The following is a 21,778-nucleotide window of genomic DNA, read 5'->3' as shown; positions in this document are numbered from 1 at the left end:
CTCTCTTTCTCTCTCTCTCTCTCTCTCATTCTCCCTCTCTCTCTCCCCCCTCTCTCGCCCCCCCTCTCTCTTTGTGTCCTTTCGTTTTGGGGTCACAAAACGTGCCACGCCAGGCATGGGAAGCAGAATAGCTAAGGACGATGCCGTTCCAGTCTTCGCTTTAAATTGCTGAGATTATCTACCAAACTGGATTACGATAGTCAGATTTAGGAAGTTCTTAAAGTGATGGACAGAAGTCACAATAAATGCCATGATGTCTCAGTGAAGGCCACAGAGGCTCCGGGTAAGATTCACGTCGTGCCCGAAAGGGGCAAAATCTGTTTAGTGACCAGTAGAATTAGAGAAGAAAAGTTCTTTTGATTGCGGTAAAGGCAAGTTCCTTTTTAAAAAGAAAAAGAAAAATGTGCATCCAAGATACACTTCTTTTGGGTTACAAGTTTGAGTGGACTTTATGTTCACTTCTAATGTGATAACTGTATATATATTCTGTCTAAAGTATCCCATAGACGTGAATTGCAATGTTTCTCTGGATTACAGCTGCCTAGATCCTCCCCAGGCAGGTGGCTAGGTGGTCATGTGACTGGGTGGGAGTGGCTAACTCGATGTCACTCACATCGAGGAGCGCCTGACCAGCCTCTACTCACCCCTCCCCTCCCAGCCCCTCCCCTCCCAGCCCCTCCTCGCCTGGGCTCCTTAGGGCCCCAACAGGAAGCAGTGGCTGGAGCTAAGCAGCCCCCAGGAGAAAAGAGTTGGCAAAACAGCTCAGTTCAAATTGGATCTGACCGAGAAGGAGGCTCAGCAGAAGCACCTCACTGAGGACTAGGAGCATAGGCTTTCCAAACAGAGGGAAGACCTGCGGGAGTGCAAGGCCAGGTACCGGTGCCTGGAGGCTCAGCGGGCTGAGATGGTCAGCCAGTTCCAGGCCGTGATGCAGCCCCACTGGAACGAGGCCCTCCGGCTCTTCCCCACCAGTGGCTCTTCCCTCCAGCCTTCACCCAAAGCCCCCCACCAGGAGGCTGAAGGAGACCCCAAGTCAGAATTTCTACCCCCTTCTGACCCACACAAAAAGACCCCAAAGAGGGAGACTCTCTGCAGCAACGCAAGCCTTCATTGCACGTATCCATCCCAGGGGCCGTAGTTTGAGGACCCCTGGTTTAGTGCAATATAAAAAACTATGCAAATAATGTTTCTGCAGACCACCAAAATTTTTGCGTGGACCACCAGTGGTCCACGGACCACCGATTGGACTAGAACACCTCCAAGGTCCCTTCCAGCTCTATTCGGATAGACTGGTTGATGGAGAAGGTCTCAGCAAACAATAGCCGTGGGAGGTCAGAGATAAGGGAGCAGATTGAGGGCCCCTGCCTGGTGGCTTACACTATGCCCAGACGGGCAGCTGCAGGCACCTTCCACCCTCTCCCTCCACCCCAAGGCAGAGCAGGGAAGGGACATCGGCCTACCTGGCAATATATTTCTGGTAAATATTTACATCTTCGGTGACAGCTGGTTTGTCAGTGGTTAATCCATTCCTAATGAGAAGCACACACAGGGCAGAGATGGTTAGCACCAGGCGGTATCAGGAGAAGCATCAAGCCCCCCCCTCCCCTACCACTCCCACCCCACGCCACCCCCACCCACCCCAAGGGCAGAGACGTGGCCCAGAGGGGCACATAGGTTTCCTCGTCTCCGGCTCGCTAAGGAGCCTTTCACCTAAGTTCACCCACCAGTCCTGGCTCGCCAAAGGACGGCTACCTGGTCGCTTGGCCCGTGCCGATAAAACTATAATTTACCCTGCATGTGTGACCCAAGAAAATCTGGAACCACAGAAACCTGGGCTCCAGGTTTCCAGGAAGATAGGCGGGAGGAATGACGTTTTCCAAGCTCTTGGATGTTTTTGGAAGCTGGAGATGCCATCCGTCCTTTCTCCTCCTCCTCTATGCCAAGGTGAAGAAAACGAGGAATTCTCCACTTTCATTTTTTTAAACAAACAGTAACAAGAGTTGGAAGGGGACCTTGGAGGTCATCTAGCCCAACCCCCTGCCTAGGGATTCGAACCGCCGAAATTGCCCACCTCTCCGATCGACGAGCTCAGAGTCTTAGCCACTGAGCCACCGAGCCAGGCACTTGATACCGACTTAGTCCAAGGAGGATTGTGGCCTCTCCCTTCGCCTCTCCGTCCCTCTTTTGTAACCTGCTGCCTTCCTTGGTTGCCGGTCACAAGGAAAACAAGGCTTGTCTTAGTCCTTTCAAGGATTCGTAGGCAGGTATGGCCTGGAGGGAAGCCACACCGAGGCTGCCCCACATACATCACGGATATGGTCTTTCACTCTACTTCCCCACCCCCCTCAAAGTTTTACCTGAACTCTGTGTGTGTGAGAGAGAGGGGGAGGAGGGGAGGGAAGAAGGGGAGGGGAAGAGAAAGGGGGAAAAGAAGAGAAAGAGATAAGAAAAGAGAAAGAGAAAAGGGAAGTGAGAAAGAGAGAGAGAGAGAGAAAGGGAAGGGGGAAGAGGAGGGAAGAGACGAGGAAAGAGGAGGGAAGAAGAGAAAGAGGAGGAGGAAGAGACGAGGAGAGGAGGAGGAGAGGGAAGTGAAGCAAAGTGAAGGGAAGAGAAGGGAAGAAGAGAAGGAGGAGGAAGAGAGGAGGAGGAGAGGAAAGGGAAGGAGAAGCGGAGAGGAACGAGGAGAGGAAGAGAAGAGAGAAGAGAGAAGAGAAAGAGGATAAATAAGAAATAGAGAAGAAAAGAGAAGGAGAAGAAAAGGGAAGAGAGAACGAGAGAGAGAGAAAGAAAGAGAAAGGGAAGGAAAGAGAATGGAAGAGAAGAGAAGTGGGAAGGGAAGGGAAGAGAAAAGGGAAAGGAAGAGAAGGGAAGAAGAGAAAGAGGAGGAGGAGGAAGAGAGGAGGAGGAGGAGGAGGAGGAGAGGAAGAAAAGGGAAAAGGGAAGGGAAGAAGAGGAGGAGGAGGAGGAGGAAGAAAGGAAGAGGAGAGGGAAGGGAAGGGGAAAGGAGGGGAGAGAGGAGAAGGAGAGGAAGAGAAGAGAATAAGCCAAAGGGAAGGGAAGAAAAGAGATGAGTTATACCAAATGATAGAGAGCCCTGGAACTGAGCATTTCCAGAGATTGACGGCTCACATCTGGCTGCCCTTTCCATGCCCTTGTCTGAGACGGGTGATTTAAAAGGTCCGGGTGCCTCACAGCTGGTTTTGCGGTGGAAGGCCTCTCTCCGTGGCCTGGATTACAGCCAAGCCCAACTCCAACTTCCTACCAAGGAATACGAGGATGGAGAATCTGGAAGGGCCACGCAAGGGAGAGCAGGCACCTGCTCCCGCACGGGTCTTTTCTTGGGCTTCGCTTAAGCTCCGGTTTTCATTATTTGGGGTCTTCTCCCTCGGGCTCCCCACCCCTCAAAGTATGGAATCTCAGAGAAACAAAAAGAAACCACGCGACGAGAACCGTGGTTATCATACGTGACTGGATGTGGGGTGTTAAGCAGACTTTGGACTCCCTGGGATCGCTTTGTACGGCACTGGGAACCGTGATCCACGGTGGCGCAGTGGCTAGAGGGCAGTATTGCAGGCTACTTCTGCTGCCTGCCGGCTGCCTGCAATTCAGCCGTTCGAATCTCACCAGGTCTCAAGGCTGACTCAGCCTTCCGTCCTTCCGAGGTGGGTAAAATGAGGAGCCAGATTGTTGGGGGCAAGAGGCTGACTCTGTAAACCGCTTAGAGAGGGCTGTGAAGCACTGTGAAGCGGTATGTAAGTCTATGTGCCCTTCCTTCCTTCCTTCCTTCCTTCCTTCCTTCCTTCCTTCCTTCCTTCCTTCCCTCCCTCCCTCCCTCCCTCCCTCCCTCCTTCCTTCCCAGTGGTTAGAATGCAGTATTGCAGGCTAATTCTGCCCACTGCCAGCAGTTCAATCCTAACCGTCTCAAGGCTGACTCAGCCTTCCGTCCTTCCGAGGTGGGTAAAATGAGGACCTAGATTGTTGGGGGCAATAGGCCGACTCTGTAAACCGCTTAGAGAGGGCTGTAAAGCACTGTGAAGCAGTATATAAGTCTAAGTGCTCTTCCTTCCTTCCCTTCCCTTCCTTCCCTTCCCTTCCTCCCTTCCTTCTTGTTATAATGCAATATTGCAAGCAAATTCTGCCCACTGCCAGCAGTTCGATCCTGACTGGCTCAAGGTTGACTCAGCCTTCCATCCTTCTGAGGTGGGTCAAATAAGGAGCCAGATTGTTGGGGGCAAAGGCTGACTCTGTAAAGCGCTTCGAGAGAGCTGTAAAAGCCATGTGAAGTGGTATACAAGTCTAAGCGCTATTACTTCCTTCCTTCCTTCCTTCCTTCCTTCCTTCCTTCCTTCCTTCCTTCCTTCCTTCCTTCCTTCCTTCCTTCCTTGTGGTTAGAATGCAGTATTGCAGACAAACTCTGCCCACAGCCAGGAGTTCGATCTTGACCAGCTCAAGGTTGACTCAACTTTCCATCCTTCCGAGGTTAGTAAAATGAGGACCCAGATTATTTGGGGCAAGAGGCTGACTCTGTAAACCGCTTAGAGAGGGCTGTAAAGCACTTCAAAGCGGTATATAAGTCTAAGAGCCATTGCTATCCAGCCACTGTACCCAGGGCAAAACAGGGGCTTGGGCGGGATGGGGTGGATCAATCCCTGAGTACAGGTAGTCCTTGACCTACAACCACAACGGACCCAGGAGACGTTTACTAAGTGAGCTTCGCCCCATTTTACCACCTTCCTTGCTACAGTTGTTAAGTGAATCGCTGCAATGGATAAGGTTACCAACCCTGTTGTTAAGTGAATCTGGCTTCCCCCCCCCCTCTGAATTTGCTCGTCTGAAGGTCGCAAAAGGGGATCGCGTGACCCCAGGACACAGCAACGGTCATAAATAGGAGCCAGTTGCCCAAGCATCTGAATTTCGATCCCACGATCTTGGGGGGACGCTACAGAGGCGGTAACTCTGAAAAACGGTCGTAAAGTCAGATTTTCTGGGGCCGTGGTGGCTTTGAAGAGCCACTTGTCCGAAATGGAATATCGGGTCTCCTGCTTGAGCAGGGGGTTGGACTAGAAGACCTCCAAGGTCCCTCCCAGCTCGATTCTGAGCCTGATTCTGAACGGTCACTAAACAGAACTGTTGTAAGTCGAGGATTAGCTGTATCGACTGAGGCCAAAGAAGTCAGAAGCAGGGACCTCAGCTGAAAAGGTCCCTCAAGTTCTTTTTCAGGAACTCAACTACCGCAATTCCCACTTGTAGGAGATTTCCCGCCAAAATAAGAAAGTCTTGGCGATTTACCTCAGACCATCCAACTTGGTGTAAGATCCTCAGAAGATCCAGGCCAGATCAGGCCCAAAGGCTCACATTTTGCTACTCGTTGTAGCCAAAGAGAAACTACGAAATACCCTTTTGTCTCGGTCCCCTCGTCCTGTTTTTATCCCTACCGGTCACTAATGCAGGTAGTCCTCGGCTTACAGCCAAAACTGAGCCCCAAAACTTTCAGTTGTGAAACGAGACAAGTCGTCCAGTGAGTTTTATCCCACTTTGTGACCTTCCCGGGCACCGTTGTTAAGAGAATCGCTGCAGTCCTTACGTTGGTAACACGGACGTTAAGTGAATCAGGCTTCCCCACTGACTTTGCTTGTTAAGAAGGGCGCCAAAAGGGATTGTGTGACCCCGGGACGTTGCAACCGTCGTAAATAGGAGTAGGTTGCCAAACGTCTGAATCCTGATCACGTGACTATGGGGATGCTGGGACGGTCATTAAGTGTGACAAAGCTCATAAATTTTTTTTCGGTGCTGCTGTAATTTCGAACAGTCACTAAACGAAATGTTGTAAGTCAAGGACTACCTGCAGCCCCAGGAATAGAAGTAGTCCTGGACTTACGACTAAAGTTGAGCCCAACATTTCCGGCTGACTCACATTTATGACGGCCACAGAGTCCCGGGGTCACGTGGTTCCCTCTGGCGACCTTCTGACAAGCAAAGTCGATGGGGGAATGGAGACTCACTTAATAACCGGGTTACTAACTTTTCAACTGCAGCGATTCGCTTAACAACGGTGGCAGAACTCACTTAACAAATGTCTCACTTAACAGCGGGAATTTTGGGGCTCAGCTGTGGTCGTAAATCCAGGATGACCAGCCTTAAGTGACACATCGTATTTGATCCCATAGCTATTACCTAGCGCAGGGGGGGTCTCCAACCTTGGCCACTATAAGCCTGGAGGACTTCAACTCCCAGAATTCTTTGCTGACTGGGGAATTCTGGGAGTTGAAGTCCGCCAGGCTTAAAGTGCCCAAGGTTAGAGACCTCTGATCCTAGCACTTGCGCCTTTTCACCCATGAAGTTATTTCATCTACCTTTCAACCTGCTCTACGCCCGCCGTCTTCCCTGTTGCCCTTCGGAGTCAAGGAGGACATGGAAGGCTTTCCTAGAGCACATCCATAGGGTCTTAACCAGGGGTGGGATTCTACCAGTTCGGACCGGTTCGGGCGAACAGGTAGCTCCGACTATCAACTGGGAGCGAACTGGTTCACTCCGACTTTCAGCTGGGCCCGTCCCTACGCTAAACTCACCTATATTCCCTCTTTTGAAGCCCAGCTGATAGGTGAACCTGTAGCTCCAACTATCAGCTGGGAGCAAACCTGTTCGCTCCAACTATCAGCTGGGCCCGCCCATGCGCTAAACTCTCCTATATTCCCTCTTTTGAAGCCCAGCTGATAGGCGAACCGGTAGCTCCAACTATCAGCTGGGAGCAAACCGGTTCACTCCAACTATCAGCTGGGCCCGCCCATGCGCTAAACTCACCTATATTCCCTCTTTTGAAGTCCAGCTGATAGGCGTGGCAGAGTGGATTGCCATGCCTCAGCTGTTTTCCTGTGAATTGCGCGTACGCATGCAGTGCACATCGGGCACGTCAGGGGCATGCGGGAGCGGTGCAGAGCGCACGCATTCAGCAAACCGGTTGTTTAACCGGCAGGATCCCCCCCCCTGCTCTCGACCCCAGCTTGGCAACCTGCAGATGTGCAGAGGGCTGCAACCACTCAGACAACATGGTCTTTCTCAGCTTTGCCCCCGCGAAGAGGGGGCCACGTCGGAGAAAAGCTGCAGCCCAGCAGCCTTGCTCTTCCCCGCGCCTTCCCCATTAACCGACAGTAGACTTACTTAACAGTGGAAACTGTTCCGGTGGTGATGGAATCCGTCTTGGAGAAAGTGGACTTAAGGTATTCCGGAGTGCTGAAGGGCAGAGAGACGGGTTGCTCAGGGCCAGCGACCGGGGTGCTGCTGGGAGTGCTGGCAAGAGGGTTGGGACCCAGGCTAGGGGCCGGCGCTTTGACCGGCGTCACCTTCTGGATGTTCCTGACGTCGTACTTGGACGGGCGGCCAACTTTGCCAGTCTTGAAGGCGATGGCTCCTCCCATATCCGGGCTGCCTTCTCCGGGCTTGAAGAGGTGCAAATATTTGACGTTCTCCAAGTCGTACTTGGATGTCTTCTTGTAGGTGTTGCCGTTCTGTGGCCGGAGCGTCTCCCCGGTCTTGAGCTTCTGGATGAAGAAATCATACTTGGAGGCCCGCGACATCAGCCCTTGCATCTGGGAGCTGCTGGACGAAGGCAGAGGCAAAATGGTGGCTTTCGTCTCGGGCAGGAGCGACGGTTCGGGAGCTGGCAACCGGATGGCTTGCCCCAAGCCTATGGGCCCCTCTTTGACCAGCTTACTGGTCAGCTCTTCGGTCTTCAGGGGATGAATGGGCCACGGGACCTGCTCCCCAGCCTTCAACTTGCGGATGTACTCCTCGTATTTGGAAAAACGGGCTCTTTTGCTCACGGCGTCTTCTCCGGCCGCGGTGCCTGGGCTGTTCTCTGAGGTAGGCGCATTCAGCTTCTCAAAGCTAATCTTGCGAGCCAGCTCGTCCCGAATGTTCTGGTCCTCGTAGCCGAACAGGCCTAAGAATTCGCTCACGGTGGTAGTGGCGTAATCTCGCAGAGAGGATGTCTCCCCTGGAGTAAGTGACAGAAAGACAGAAAACGCGTCACTCAGAAATTAAGTAAGGTGCCGACAGAGGAGGAGATAATAATAATAAAAAAAATCTAGATTCCGCAGAGATGGACAGATTGACTTTGACAATAAAGGATAAAGAGGAATTGATGTACTTCAAACATGGGGAAGATTTTTATGAATGGTTAGAGGAAACATACAGAAAAGAAAGTAAGGGGAAGTTATGGAACCCAGACGATACGCCATTAGGTAGAAAGGGGTAATAATAAATAAATAAGTATATATTCAAAAGTAAGATACAAAAGGGGAAAAACATAATTAGGATAGATTTGAGAAGGAAAGGGAACAAGAAATGATATTCAACTATTTTTGGGTCTGTGGAAATACCACCCCGAGAAAATAAAAATTAAGAGGCGGAAGAGACACCTACCACAATAGAAAAAGAAAGGAAGAGAGGAGGAGATGAGAGGAAGAGGAGGGAAGGAAGATAGAGGAGAGGAAGATGGAAGGGAGAAGGAGAGAGGGTAGGAAGGGGAAGAGGGAGAGAGGAATAGGGGGGGAGGTAAGGGAAGAAGGAAGGGAAAGGAGAGAGGAAGGAAGAAAGCAGAGAAGGGAGGGAGGGAGAAAAGAAAGGAAAAAGGAAGTGGTGTCAAAACAGGTAAACAAAGCAAACCAAATGGTATTTTATAACCCTGTAAACGGAATGACAAATGTATGCGCAGTGTCCAAAAGGTAAGGTAAATAGAACAGCGAGGGGGAGAATCCTCTGTGCCACGCGATTTAGGATTCGCCAGAAAGCAGAACATCCTGCTCGTTTAGCTAATATAAATCGCGCATCACAGCTGATCGTCGGAAAAACCGGTTCGCCAGTTTCATTTTTTTTTACAACCGGTTCGTACGAACCGATACGAACCGATACGAACCCGTGATCTCATTCCTGCCTTGCCTTCCGCGTTGCCAGCTGCAGCCGGGCGAGGTGGTGGGGAATTGGGGAGGGTGAGCGGGAGAGAAGGAGCGAAACACGACTGGCTGATGTTTGGCTCACTTGTTTGGTTTTTACGACACTTAAATTAATTTGTTTTTTTTTAAATAAAAATAAAAAAAGTAATTAATACTGGGGTAAAATAAAAAGAGTTCATCAATGCCAAGAAAATCAATTTCCTAAATGTTCTAGCCGATGGCTTTTCAGTACATTAAACAAAGTTTCGTAAATGCCTCCACGCTCCCCGCCTTGGCCTAAGATGAAGGAAAACGTCATTTTCCTGGAAGTGAGGTCGGTACGAATATGCCAAAGGCACCAGGAGCTACCCTGCCTGCGTGGGGGAGACTGGCATTGAAGAGACTCCGTTCACACCTACCCCCCCCAAAAAAAAGCAGTGAGGTGGGGACAGAAAGAAAAGAAGAAGGAGGGCAGAAGGAACCATCGGAAAAAATATGGAAGTTTTTGACAAAGTAGCTAGGAAGACGTTTTGATTGACGGTGCGAATGAGCGTGGGTGAAGAAGCCTGTATAACAAACACATATTCGTCATTCTGTTCACAATTAAGTTATTTAATTTGTTGTCCCAGATGCATTCTGAATCTGGGTAGGTCTACCCATGGTTATTAATGGAGTTGTCTAAATGGAACTTGTGCGTTTGGAAAATGACAACAAACCGAATGTCAGCTTGGAAAGAACAACAAGATTTCCCTAAATAAAAATAAAAAAAGCCGCTTTAAACAACTTAGAATTAAGGAGAAATTTCCTGACAGTGAGAACAATTAATCAGTGGAACAACTTGCCCTCCAGAAGTTGTGAATGCCCCAACACTGGATGTCTTTAAGAAGATGTTGGATAGCCATTTGTCTGAAGTGGTGTAGGGTTTCCTGCCTAGGCAGGGGGTTGGACTAGAAGACCTCCAAGGTCCCTTCCAACTCTGCTATTCTAAATCTCTTTTTTTTGATAATTTTTTAAATACAGTTTTTGATAATTTTTTGGAAACATTTTTGGCAGCAGCCCCCCCCCCCCCCCAAAGAAAAGCTAATAAAATCCTCTGCTGTGTAAACAGAGGGATCGGATTAAGGTTGTGTAAAGTATCAATGCCACTTTATAATGCCTCAGTAAGACAACATTCCCGTTTTTTTTTTCAAAAAAAGAGGTTGAGACTCTAGAAAGAGCGCAGAGAAGAGCAACGAAGAGGATTAGGGGACTGGAGGCTAAAACATATGAAGAACGGCTGCGGGAACTGGGTATGTCTAGTTTAATAGAAAGAAGGACTAGGGGAGAGATGATAGCAGTCTTCCAATATCTCAGGGGTTGCCACAAAGAGGAAGGGGTCAACTTATTTTCCAAAGCACCTGAAGGCAGGACAAGGAGCAATGGATGGAAACTAACCAAGGAGAGAAGCAACCTGGGATTCAGGAGAAACTTCCTAACAATGAGGATAGTTAACCCGTGGAACAGAAGTTGCCTTCAGAAGTTGTGAGTGTTTCATCACTGGAGGTTTTTCAGAAGAAGCTGGGCAGTCATTTGTCTGAAATGATATAGGATCTCCTGCTTGAGCAGGGGGCTGGAGTAGAAACCTCCAATGTCCCTTCCCGCTATGTTTTGATTGGTTGATTAATTAATTAATACTGCCCACTAAGGTCCTGTCCTATTCTGACAGTCAACCTCTGGATAGTGTTGACCAAGCGAAGGGCTAACAATGGGAGACCGTTGAAGATAAATTCAATAAAATGTATCGTCAACATTCTCCCAACAAGGGACGGGGTGGCTCAGGGGCGAAGACGCTGAGCTTGTCGATCAGAAAGGTCGGCAGTTCAGCCGTTCGAATCCTAGCGCTGCATAACGGAGCGAGCTCCCGTCACTTGTCCCAGCTTCTGCCAACCTAGCAGTTCGAAAGCACGTTAAAAAATGCAAGGAGGAAAATAGGAACCACCTTTGGTGGGGAGGGAACAGCACTCCGTGTGCCTTCGGGCGTTGAGTCATGCCGGCTACATGACCACGGAGACGTCTTCAGACAGCGCTGGCTCTTCGGCTTTGAAACAGAGATGAGCACCACTCCCTAGAGTTGGGAACGACTAGCACAGATGTGCGAGGGGAACCTTGACCTTACCCAGAAGCCGGTTGTCAGAACCAACTCCTGAAAGGCTGGCAGACAGGGTAGTATGAATACGAGACTGGAAGGCCCCCAAAGTTGGATTATCCTGATTATTCCCCTTGTGCCCTTGAGAGAAGAGTAAGCGAAGGCAGCTGGAGTGCAGAGAAGGGACTCCAATCTCCCAACGCCATCTCACGCGCTCTACCTGGGACTCTATTGTCGGTCTGACAGATGCTTCCAAATGCACGATCCCAGAGATAAAAGGGAGGCTCCGCTAATCAGCCAAGCAAGCTGATGGACTGACTCTCCCTGTTGGAGAGGCAATATCCCGCTGATTGCCAGGCCCTGGGGAGCAGTCAAATGACACCCAGGGACCGTCTCAATTACATGCAGCTTGGAGAAGCTGCAGCTGAGCACTTACAGAAGGCAAGCAATGCCGATCCTACAGAGAACATTTCACAATATCAGTGATGGCAAACCTTTTCAGCACCCCAGTGGCCAAACCTGAACGCATGTGCCTGTGTGCGCGCCATAGCGTCGTAAACCCTAACACCAGTTAGCCATCTTCAGGTTTCCGGCAGGTGCATGCGTGCCGGCCAGCTGGTCTTTGGGCAGTGGAAACCCAAAGACCAGCTGGCCAGTGCATGCATGCCTGTTTTCAGGCTGTTTTTCAAGCCGTATTCAGGCTGTTTTTCGGGCTGTTTTCAGGTTGTTTCTCGGGCTGTTTTCAGGCTGTTTCTCGGGCTGTTTTCAGGCTGTTTCTCAGGCTGTTTTCAGGTTGTTTTTCAGGCAGTTTTCAGTCTGTTTTTTGGGCCTTTTCAGGTTGTTTTTCAGGCTGTTTTCAGGCTGTTTTTTGGGCTGTTTTCAGGCTGTTTTTCAGGCTGTTTTTCAGGCTGTTTTTCGGGCTGTTTTCAGGTTGTTTTTCAGGCAGTTTTTCGGACCTTTTCCAGGTTGTTTTTCAGGCTGTTTTTCGGGCTGTTTTCAGGTTGTTTTTCAGGCAGTTTTTCGGACCTTTTCCAGGTTGTTTTTCAGGCCGTTTTCATGCTCTTTGTTGGGCTGTTTTCAGGCTGTTTTTCAGGCTGTTTTCAGGCTGTTTTTCGGGCCTTTTTCAGGTTGTTTTTTGGGCCATTTTCATGCTGTTTTTCGGGCTGTTTTCAGGCTGTTTTTCAGGCTGTTTTTCGGGCCGTTTCAGGTTGTTTTTCAGGCTGTTTTTCAGGCTGTTTTTCGGGCTGTTTTCAGGTTGTTTTTCAGGCAGTTTTTCGGACCTTTTCCAGGTTGTTTTTCAGGCCGTTTTCATGCTCTTTGTTGGGCTGTTTTCAGGCTGTTTTTCAGGCTGTTTTCAGGCTGTTTTTCGGGCCTTTTTCAGGTTGTTTTTCGGGCCGTTTTCAGGTTGTTTTTCAGGCTGTTTTCAGTCTATTTTTCGGGCCATTTTCAGGTTGTTATTCAGGTTGTTTTCAGGCTGTTTTTCAGGCTGTTTTCTGGGCCTTTTTCAGACTGTTTTCAGGCTGTTTTGGGGCCGTTTTCAGGTTGTTTTTCGGGCCATTTTCAGGCTGTTTTTGGGCTGTTTTCAGGTTGGTTTCTGGGCCGTTTTCAGGCTGGTTTTTGGGCCGTTTTCTGGCTGCTTTTCGAGCTGTTTTTCAGGCCGTTTTCCGACTGTTTTTTGGGCCGTTTTCCGGCTGTTTTTTGGGCCGTTTTCCGGCTGTTTTTCCTGTGTTTTCCGGCTGTTTTTCAAGCCGTTTTTGGCTCGAATGTCCTGTGATGGCAAACCTTTGCCACACATAGGTGGCACGCAGAGCCCTCTCTGTGGGCACGCATGCTGTCACCAGCTGTTTTTCTGGTTTCTAGCGCACCCACTGGTCTTCATGCCCGAAAATGTTCCAAAAAATGCCTGAAAATGGCCCAAAAAGGCCCCCCAAAATGGCCTGGGTTTTGGCCATTTTTCAGGCCGTTTTCTGGCGGTTTTCTGGCTCTCCAGCGCCCACAAAGACCAGTGGCATGCTGGAAACCAGAAGAGTAGTTGGCGACAGCACGCGTGCCCACAGACAGGGCTGTGCGTGCCTCTCTCGCCATCACAACACTATATCCTTATATTGTGGTTATGAAAGGTTATTGAAGGAAAAGCCGCAAGAGAGAAAAAAGCATTTCTAGCTGTGGGAATGAGGTGTCTGACATCTAGAGCAGGGGTTCCACCAACTTTAGGGCCGCGGCATGCCATCTACCAGGCCGTGCAAACCAACCACGGAAAGAGGGAATGGAGAGAGGAGTAGAGGGAAAAGAAGGAAGGGGAGAGAAGAAAGGATTGGGAAAGAAGAAAGGGAAAAGGAGTGGAAGAAATGGAGGTGAAGGAAGAGTAGGAGAGAGGGTAGAAAAGGGAAGAAGGGAAGAAGAGGGGAGGCATTTTATATATATATAAGCCGAAGGACAGAAAGAGGGAGTAGTGACCTTCCTCCCATATTTAGACATACCAGGGGTTGTAACACAAATACATACCTATTTCCCTGGCTCAACTGATAAAGAGGAGAGCCTGTGGCATAGTGGCTAAGACTCCTGCCTAAGATATAATACAGCCCAGGTTCAAATCCCAGTATGGGTATGGATAGCTGATGAGAGCTAATTAGCTCGAAATAGATCTATACTAGTCTCCCTTTATTTATTTATCAGTACAAATACAACATACATACATACATACATACATACATACATACATACATTCATTCATTCATTCAGTTTTGGTTGTCATGATGTAAAAAAAGATGCTGAGACTCTAGAAAGAGTGCAGAGAAGAGCAACAAAGAGACTTAGGGGACTGGAGACTAAAACATATGAAGAACAGTTGCAGGAACTGGGCATGAAAAGAAGGACTAGGGGAGACATTACAGCAGTGTTCCAATATCTCAGGGGCTGCCAAAAAGAAGAGGGAGTCAAGCTATTCTCCAAAGCACCTGAAGGCAGGACAAGAAGCAATGGGTGGAAACTAATCAAGGAGAGAAGCAACTTAGAACTGAGGAGAAATTTCCTGACAGTTAGAACAATTAATCAGTGGAACAGAAGTTGCCTCCAGAAGTTGTGAATGCCCCAACACTGGAAGTCTTTAAGAAGATGTTGGATAGCCATCTGTCTGAAACGGTATAGGGTTTCCTGCCTAGGCAGGGGGTTGGACTAGAAGACCTCCAAGGTCCCTTCCAACTCTACTATTGTATTGTATTGTATTGTATTGATTGCGTCGGGTGTTGTTCTGAGCGAGGCTTCCCGAGAGCATGAAGCAAACTCCTTGTCGTGACAAAAACCCCTTTTAATTTATTGTGAATTCTGCTCATTCAACTCCAGCAAAGTCTTTCGAGGGAGGATTTACAGTCACAGACCTTATCTGGCTTGGAGAGCTGCCAGGCTGAGATCTGCAAAACTTGGCAAGGAGTCTCAAGAGAGTTACGAAGCAATGAAGCAAACTAATGGCTTCCTGCAAACTCCACTCCCCTTTCGCTCCTCTTTTATTTCCTCTGAGAGGGGCCATTCACCGTCCACCTGTGGCCTTCCTCCCAAGTCGACCCTTGTTTTTTAGCTGTTCCCTTCGCCTGGCAACTCTGCACATGCGCACACTGGGAACAGGCTCCAGCTGTTCTTCTGCCTCACTGATGTTTGACTCTGAAGGCAGCTGATAACTGGCATACGGCTCTGGCCCCCTCTCTGCTTCCGACACAGAGCCCTCATCAGAGCTTTCCCCAGACTCCAGGACTGGCCCATCTTCCTCCCCGACCTCCTCGCTGGCGGGCCACAACAGGTGTGCCATTTTTTATGCAAGGCAAGTTGGCGTGCAGCCGTCTTCGCTCCGAGGTGGAATATAGACCGATCTTTTTCCTCTTGTTCGACCTGCTTGGCTTGTGCTCACGCTAACACTTTTCCAGGCCATGGTTTCTGTTCTACTTTGGCTAGACCGGAGGGAGAATCTTTCCAGAGCTTTTAAAAATACTTTATTCCGCGTGTTCCTTCGCCTGGAGATAGGGAAGGAAGGAGGGAAGCAACTTAGAACTAAAGGAGAAATTTCCTGACTGTGAGAGCAATTAATCAGTGCCTCCAGAAGTTGTGGATGCTCAAACACTGGAAGTTTTTAAGGAAGAGATTGGAGCAGGGGGGTTGGACTAGAAGACCTCCAAGGTCCCGTCCAACTCCGCTGCTATTCTATATTCTATTCTAAAGTCCAAATAGAATTAGAAAAGGCTGCTGCGTTTTGAGAAGGCTGGGGCATATTATCTGTCGTGGCTTCCTAGGATTGAAGTGGCCTTCTTTCGGCTGTCTCTTTTCCCTGTTTGTTTATCTCGCCAAATTTATGTGCTGCACTCTTGAGTGGTTGATGGCCCTCAGATCACAAACATTGCCGGATTATGAAAACACGCGCGCGGTTCCAATGTAAACCTTTTTGTGCAGTTTTTTTTTTAAAGAGAGCAAACAGGAGAAGCGATGTAACAGCCACATCGCTGCGAGGAAATCAACGTGGGGAGAGAGAGAGAGAGAGAGAGAAAGAGAGGAGGAAGGAGATGGTTTCTCCTGCCTTCTGGACCACCAATGGTCCTGGCCAGGCAGAGCTGTTGGTCACCGTTGGGGAAGCAGAGACCTAGAATGGCTTTTATCTATCGGCGGGAAGGAGGGGAGAAGCCCTTCTCATGCGCCAGCGCGCACGGCTTTCCTTCCGAAATCCTGGACGGTGAGGATGATGGCGTCAGGGGCCGTCTCACATCTGTCTGGCTCAGAAGAAGACAGCTGTTCTCCAAGAGCTGAGGGTGGAGATTTTAAAATCACCAGGCAGCCAAAAAGGAGCGGGTTCAAATTCCAGTGCTCTCCCTACATTTGGTTGCGGGGAAAAGACCTCAGCTTGAAAGCTGGGGAAGCTGCGCTCGGCCTTTGGGTTAAGATCAAGGGTAGCGCTGCTGTCAAAGCATATTGCAGCCGGTGCTTTGCATGTCCCACTGGAGCTTCCAGAAAAGAAAAAGGGGAAAAATAAATAAACCTCAAATCCCTTATTAAGAGGTGTTGTGGGGGGGGGAGGGTCTGGGGGGGGGGCGTCTGAAAAAGACAGAGGAGGAAGTGGGAAAAGCCTTTGATGCTACATTGCAGGGGGTTGGGGGATAAAGGGCTGGGGGATGTGGAGAAAGAGAGAGGGGGAAGAGAAAAAGAGAGAGAGAAAGAGAGAAAGAAAGAAAAAGAGAAAGAGAGAAAGAAAGAGGGAGAGAGAGAGGGAGAAAGAGAGAAAAAGAGAGAGGGGGGAGAAAGAAAAAGAGAAAGAGAGAGAGGGGGGGAGAGAAAGCGAGATAGAGAATGAGAGAAAGAGAAAGAGAAATAAAGAGAGGGGGAGAGAGAGAAAGAAAGGAAGAGAGAGAGAAAGAAAGAGGAAGAGAGAGGGAAAGAGAGAGAGCAAGAGTGAGAGAGGGAGAAAAAGAGAGAGAGAAAGAAAAAGAGAAAGAAAGAGAGAGGGGGAGGGGGAGATAGAGAGGGAGAAAGAGAGCGGGGTGAAAGAGAAAAAGAGAAAGAAGAGAAAGAGAGATAGAGAACGAGAGAGAAAGAGAAAGAGAAAGAAAGAGAGGGGGAGGGAGAGAAAGAAAGAGAGAAAGAAAGAGAAAGAGAGAGGGAAAGAGAGAGCGAGCGAGCAAGACGGAGAGAGGGAGAGAAAGAGAGGGAGAGAAAGAGAGAGAGAGAGAGAGAGAGGGAGGGAGAGAAAGAAAGAGAGAGCGAGAGAGAGAGAGAGAGAGAGAGACAGGCAGGCAGGCGGACTCACTCCCACCTCTCCTGATTGCCCCGACAGAGGTGCGCGAACTTGTTCAAGCATCACCTTGAATTCCACCTCCGTGTTTCTAACACCATTGTGGCTGCCTGTGCCACATCCTCTCCTCGCCTTTGTGTGCCACTTCCCGGCTGCCTGTTGTTGTTTTCTCAGCCACCACATCAAAGGCGCTCCCTCCTTCCTCAAAAGCTTTCGGCAGCGCCTCTGCCCTTCCCCGGCGTGCTCCAACCCTCGTCCCTCATCCGAGACAATCCCAGGACTAAGATTCCCCCCCCCCTTCCCATCCTCGCTAATTCCACCTTCCCTGCTCCTCCAGTTTTTCGGGTCTCATCCTTTTTCACCCCAGTGACTCACCCCCAGCTCCCCGCCCCCAGAGCAGTGGTACCCGTGCCAGCCTCCAAACGAAGGGAGGAACGGAGGCGAAACCCCAAGGGGAAACTAAATGCTTTTATTTGTTTTATCTCATTTCTGTTTTTCAATTTCTGCCGGACGGTGGCCTGTTTAAACTCGGTGATGATCGACCCACTACCTTCAGTAGAAGTTGGTTTCTAGGCTTTTTTCTAACATGGGTTTTGAACCTCCCTCCCTCCTGCCATGCCCCCGTGTTCTTTTGCGTTGCTATTTCCACACAAACTCCATTTTTAAACTTTGTACATTGCCCGATAATGCATGCCGACAATATCTTGAACATGGAAAGAGTGCAGAGAAGAGAATGATGAGGGGACTAGAGATTAAAACCTACGAAGAACAGTTGAAGGAACATGGGCCTGGCTAGAGAAGGACCAGGGGAGACAGGAGAGCAGTCTTCCAATATTTGAGGGGCTGCCCCAGAGAGGGCCAAGCTATTTTCCAAAGCACCTGAAGGCCAGACAAGGAATAATGGATGGAAACTGAACGAGGAGAGATTCAACCTGGAAATAAGGAGGAATTTTCTGACAGCGAGAACAATCAGCCGATGGAACAGAAGTTGCCTTCAAAAGTTGGTGGAGCTTCATCCCTGGAAGCTTTCAAGAAGAGACTGGACTGCCATCTGTCAGAAATGGTGTAGGGTCTCCTGCTTGGGCGGAGGGGGGGTTGGACTAGATGACCTACAAGGTCCCTTCCAACCCTGTTATTCTGTATTCTAAATGATTCCAGGTTTGAGGGATTATGGGGTCCTACTAGTCATTTTAACCACCCCCACCTAGCTCTATCTGCACACTGACGGTTCTACTCTGGAGGAGCCGGGGATTATGCACAGAAGGGGATCCTGTAAAATTAGGATCTTGGCAGTGCATGGATTAATGCTCAATTGCAAACTTTTCAGAGGCCACTTCTGGACTCTCGCTGCTAAATCCTCTCACAGTGTCGCTGTTGTCGCTTGGACGGACTCCCTTGTTGGGATGAGAGGTTTGGAAGAGACGGTTCCCCCCCTCCCTCCCTCCTCTCTTCATCTCTGCCACCTGTCCATTTGTGGGCATTGCCAAAGAAGAGATATGCGCGCATGAGGGGCGAGGAAGTTCATCTTTCTGTTGGAACGTAGCACAAAGGATCCAGAATTAGCCAAAAAAAAAAGGAGGTGGGGGGAGTAGTTGGGGGGAGGGGGGGAGGTCACACAACACACTCACACAAACACCACCCAAGGGGGGGGGGACTAAAAATAGCCGAGAGCAGCGCACTATATATGGAAGGAAAAAGCCAAGAGGCAAAATGGAGCAAAACGCCTCGGGATTTGGAAGGTGGGAAGAAGGTCCCAAACAAAGCTTCCTGGATGGAACGAGGATGAGGAGCGGGTCCAGATTTGTGGGGAGGGGGGGTGATGATGACTGAACAGGTGGTAACTGATGGGGTTTGAGAGGGGGGGTGTCACAGGTTGCTAAGAACAGTCGCCAGTCAGTGACCGCTATGGAGAAGCCTCAACGCACATGAAGGTTCCCGATAGACGTGTGAATTTTCACACAGACACCAAAATTGTTTCACACAGCACTCAGAGGTCAGAGCTAAAGGGAAGGGGGCAGGATGAGGTGTGTGTATGGGGGGGGGGGTGTCCTTTACTTGCCTGGCAACTGAGAAAGAGTGCAGAGAAGAGCAACCAAGAGGATTAGGGGACTGGAGGCTAAAACATATGAAGAACGGTTGCAGGAACTGGGGATGTCCAGTTTAAGGAAAAGAAGGACTAGGGGAGACATGATAGCAGTCTTCCAATATCTCAGGGGTTGCCACAAAGAAGAGGGAGTCAAACTATTCTCCAAGGCACCTGAGGGTAGAACAAGAAGCAATGGGTGGAAACTAATCAAGGAGAGAAGCAACTTAGAACTGAGGAGAAATTTCCTGACAGTGAGAACAATTAATCAACAGAACAGCTTGCCTCCAGAAGTTGTGCATGCTCCAACACTGGACATTTTTAAGAAGATGTTGGATCACCATTTGTCTGAAGTGGTGTAGGGTTTCCTGCCTAAGCAGAGGGTTGGACTAGAAGACCTCCAAGGTCCCTTCCAACTCTGTTATCCTAAACTGTGTGCGCATTTCGGGACCCTTTGACGTGGGGAGTTTTGACTGCTAGGCTACATCTGCCGTGCCATGAAAGACGGCGAGATTTCCCCGGCCGCCGCTTAAAAGCGTATGATCTGTCGCGTCGATTCACGTTAATTTCAAAAGTGATTTAACTAACCGCAAATGAATGATTTTTTTTAAAAAAATCCACATTTTATTAAATCCAAAGAAACCGAGCAGCGACACCAAAAAATGGCAGCAAGGAAATCCATCATGGGCAGGAAAATAGAGAAAGAGTGGGGCAAGTCATAAAAGGCGCTAGATGAAATTATAAGATAGGTTATGGGGAAAAGGTCTGAGAAGATCTCTCCAGGTCAAGCATGCCTTTCTTTGCTACCCACAGCTGGAAACCTCTTAACTATGCCTCCCTCTTTTATGCGTCAGGATTTGAGCCCTGCTTACTACTTGAGTAAGTAAACTTTGAGAATCACATTGTCAGGAGGAAACTGTTCTGACCGAGGCTTCCCAAGAGCAGGAAGCAAACTCCTTGTCCTGACAAAAAACCCTTTTATTAATTGACTGTGAATTCTGCTCATTCACAGCCAGCAAAGTCTTTCAAGGGAGGATTTATGGTCACAGACCTTCTCTGGCTTGGAGAGCTGCCAGGCCGAGATCTGCAGAACTTGGCAAGGAGTCTTGGAGAGTCACGAACCAATGAAGCGAACTAATGGCCTCCTGCAAACTCCACTCCCCTTTCGCTCGTCTTTTATTTCCTCTGGCAGGGGCCATTCATCGTCCACCTGTGGCCTTACTCCCAAGTCGACCCCTGCTCTTTGGCTGTTCCCTTCCTCTGGCCACTCTGCACATGCGCACACTGGGAACAGGCTCCAGCTGTTCGTCTGCCTCACTGATGTCTTGACTCCGAAGGCAGCTGATAACTGTCAGACAGCCCTGGCCCTCTCTCTGCCTCCGACACAGAGCCCTCCTCAGAGCCTTCCCCAGACTCCAGGACTGGCCCATCTTCCTCCCCAACCTCCTCACTGTCCGAATCTACTGCCAGGTCGCCATGTACATGTATGCATCCAAACTAGACTCTGCTGTTTCTCTGTGTCATATAATATATGTGGACATATGCATGATTATTTATTTATTTATTTAGTCATGGTTATATAGTGTATATTGTAGGTGGTGATTCTTTGAGAGGTGTATGCAATGAAATTTCATATTAATGTATACTCTATCTATCTATCTATCTATCTATCTATCTATCTATCTATCTATCTATCTATCTATCTATCTATCATCTCTCTATCTATCTATCTATCTATCATCTATCTAATCTATCTATCTATATCTCTATTCTATCTATCTCTATCTATCTATCTATCTATCTATCTATCTATCTATCTATCTATCTATCTATCTATCTACCTACCTACCTACCTACCTACCTCTCTATTCTATATCTATCTATTAATCTATCTATCTATCATCTATCTATCTATCTATCATCTATCTATCTATCTATCTATCTATCATTTATCTATCTATCTATCTATCTGTCTGTCTGTCTGTCTGTCTGTCTGTCTGTCTGTCTGTCTGTCTGTCTGTCTATCTATCTACCTACCTACCTACCTACCTACCTACCTACCTACCTACCTCTCTATTCTATATCTATCTATTAATCTATCTATCTATCTATCTATCTATCTATCTATCTATCTATCTATCTATCTATCTATATCTCTATTCTATCTCCATCTATCATCTATCTATCTATCCATCTATCTACCTACCTACCTATCTATCTATCTCTACCTACCTACCTACCTACATCTCTATTCTATATCTATCTATCAATCTATCAATCTATCATCTATCTATCTCTCTAATCTATATCTATCTATCTATCTATCTATCTATCTATCTATCTATCTATCTATCTATCTATCTATCTATCTATCTAGCTACCTACCTACCTACCTACCTACCTACCTACCTACCTACCTACCTCTCTATTCTATCTATATCTTTCTATCTTTCTATCCATCTATCTATCATCTAATCTATTCTATGTCTCTCTGTCTGTCTCTCTCTCTAATCTCTTCTCTCTCCATCCATCCATCCATCCATCCATCCATCCATCCATCCATCCATCCATCCACCTAATATCAAAATAATCCAAGGATGGCTTTATTAAATAAATCAGCTTGGTTTTTATGGCCTGATGCCTCGTGCCTCTGCGGGGGCCCACCACACTTGCACACATCAGCTACCGGGGTGTGTGTGTGTGTGTCACATTCTGCTCTTGTGGCGGATCAAAAGCTCCTCCTTGAATTTCCCTCCTCGTCTTACTCAACCTGGCACACGTTTTGGGTGGGAACCTTTGTCGATCAAGACTTAGAAAAAGCAGGCTGTTATTTAAAAAAAAATCCCTGCCATATGGAGCTATAAAATTCCCTC

General features: G+C 48.6%; 1 protein-coding gene across 1 annotated transcript in view; it reads right to left on the bottom strand.

The window, feature by feature from the left end:
• Positions 1–21,778, bottom strand: part of CASZ1 (castor zinc finger 1) — a 149,209-nt gene that overhangs the window by 48,641 nt on the left and 78,790 nt on the right. Inside the window, exons 3-4 of the mRNA XM_081955524.1 lie at positions 7,159–7,993; positions 1,461–1,529 (exon numbers count right to left, since the gene is read on the bottom strand). Coding sequence (XP_081811650.1) covers positions 1,461–1,529; positions 7,159–7,993 — 904 coding nt within the window. The remainder of the gene's footprint in view (positions 1–1,460; positions 1,530–7,158; positions 7,994–21,778) is intronic.

Source organism: Natrix helvetica (genome assembly GCF_964273705.1).
Source record: "Natrix helvetica genome assembly, chromosome: 5".
NCBI lineage: Eukaryota > Metazoa > Chordata > Lepidosauria > Squamata > Natricidae > Natrix > Natrix helvetica.
This window is presented reverse-complemented; position numbering and strand designations above follow the sequence as displayed.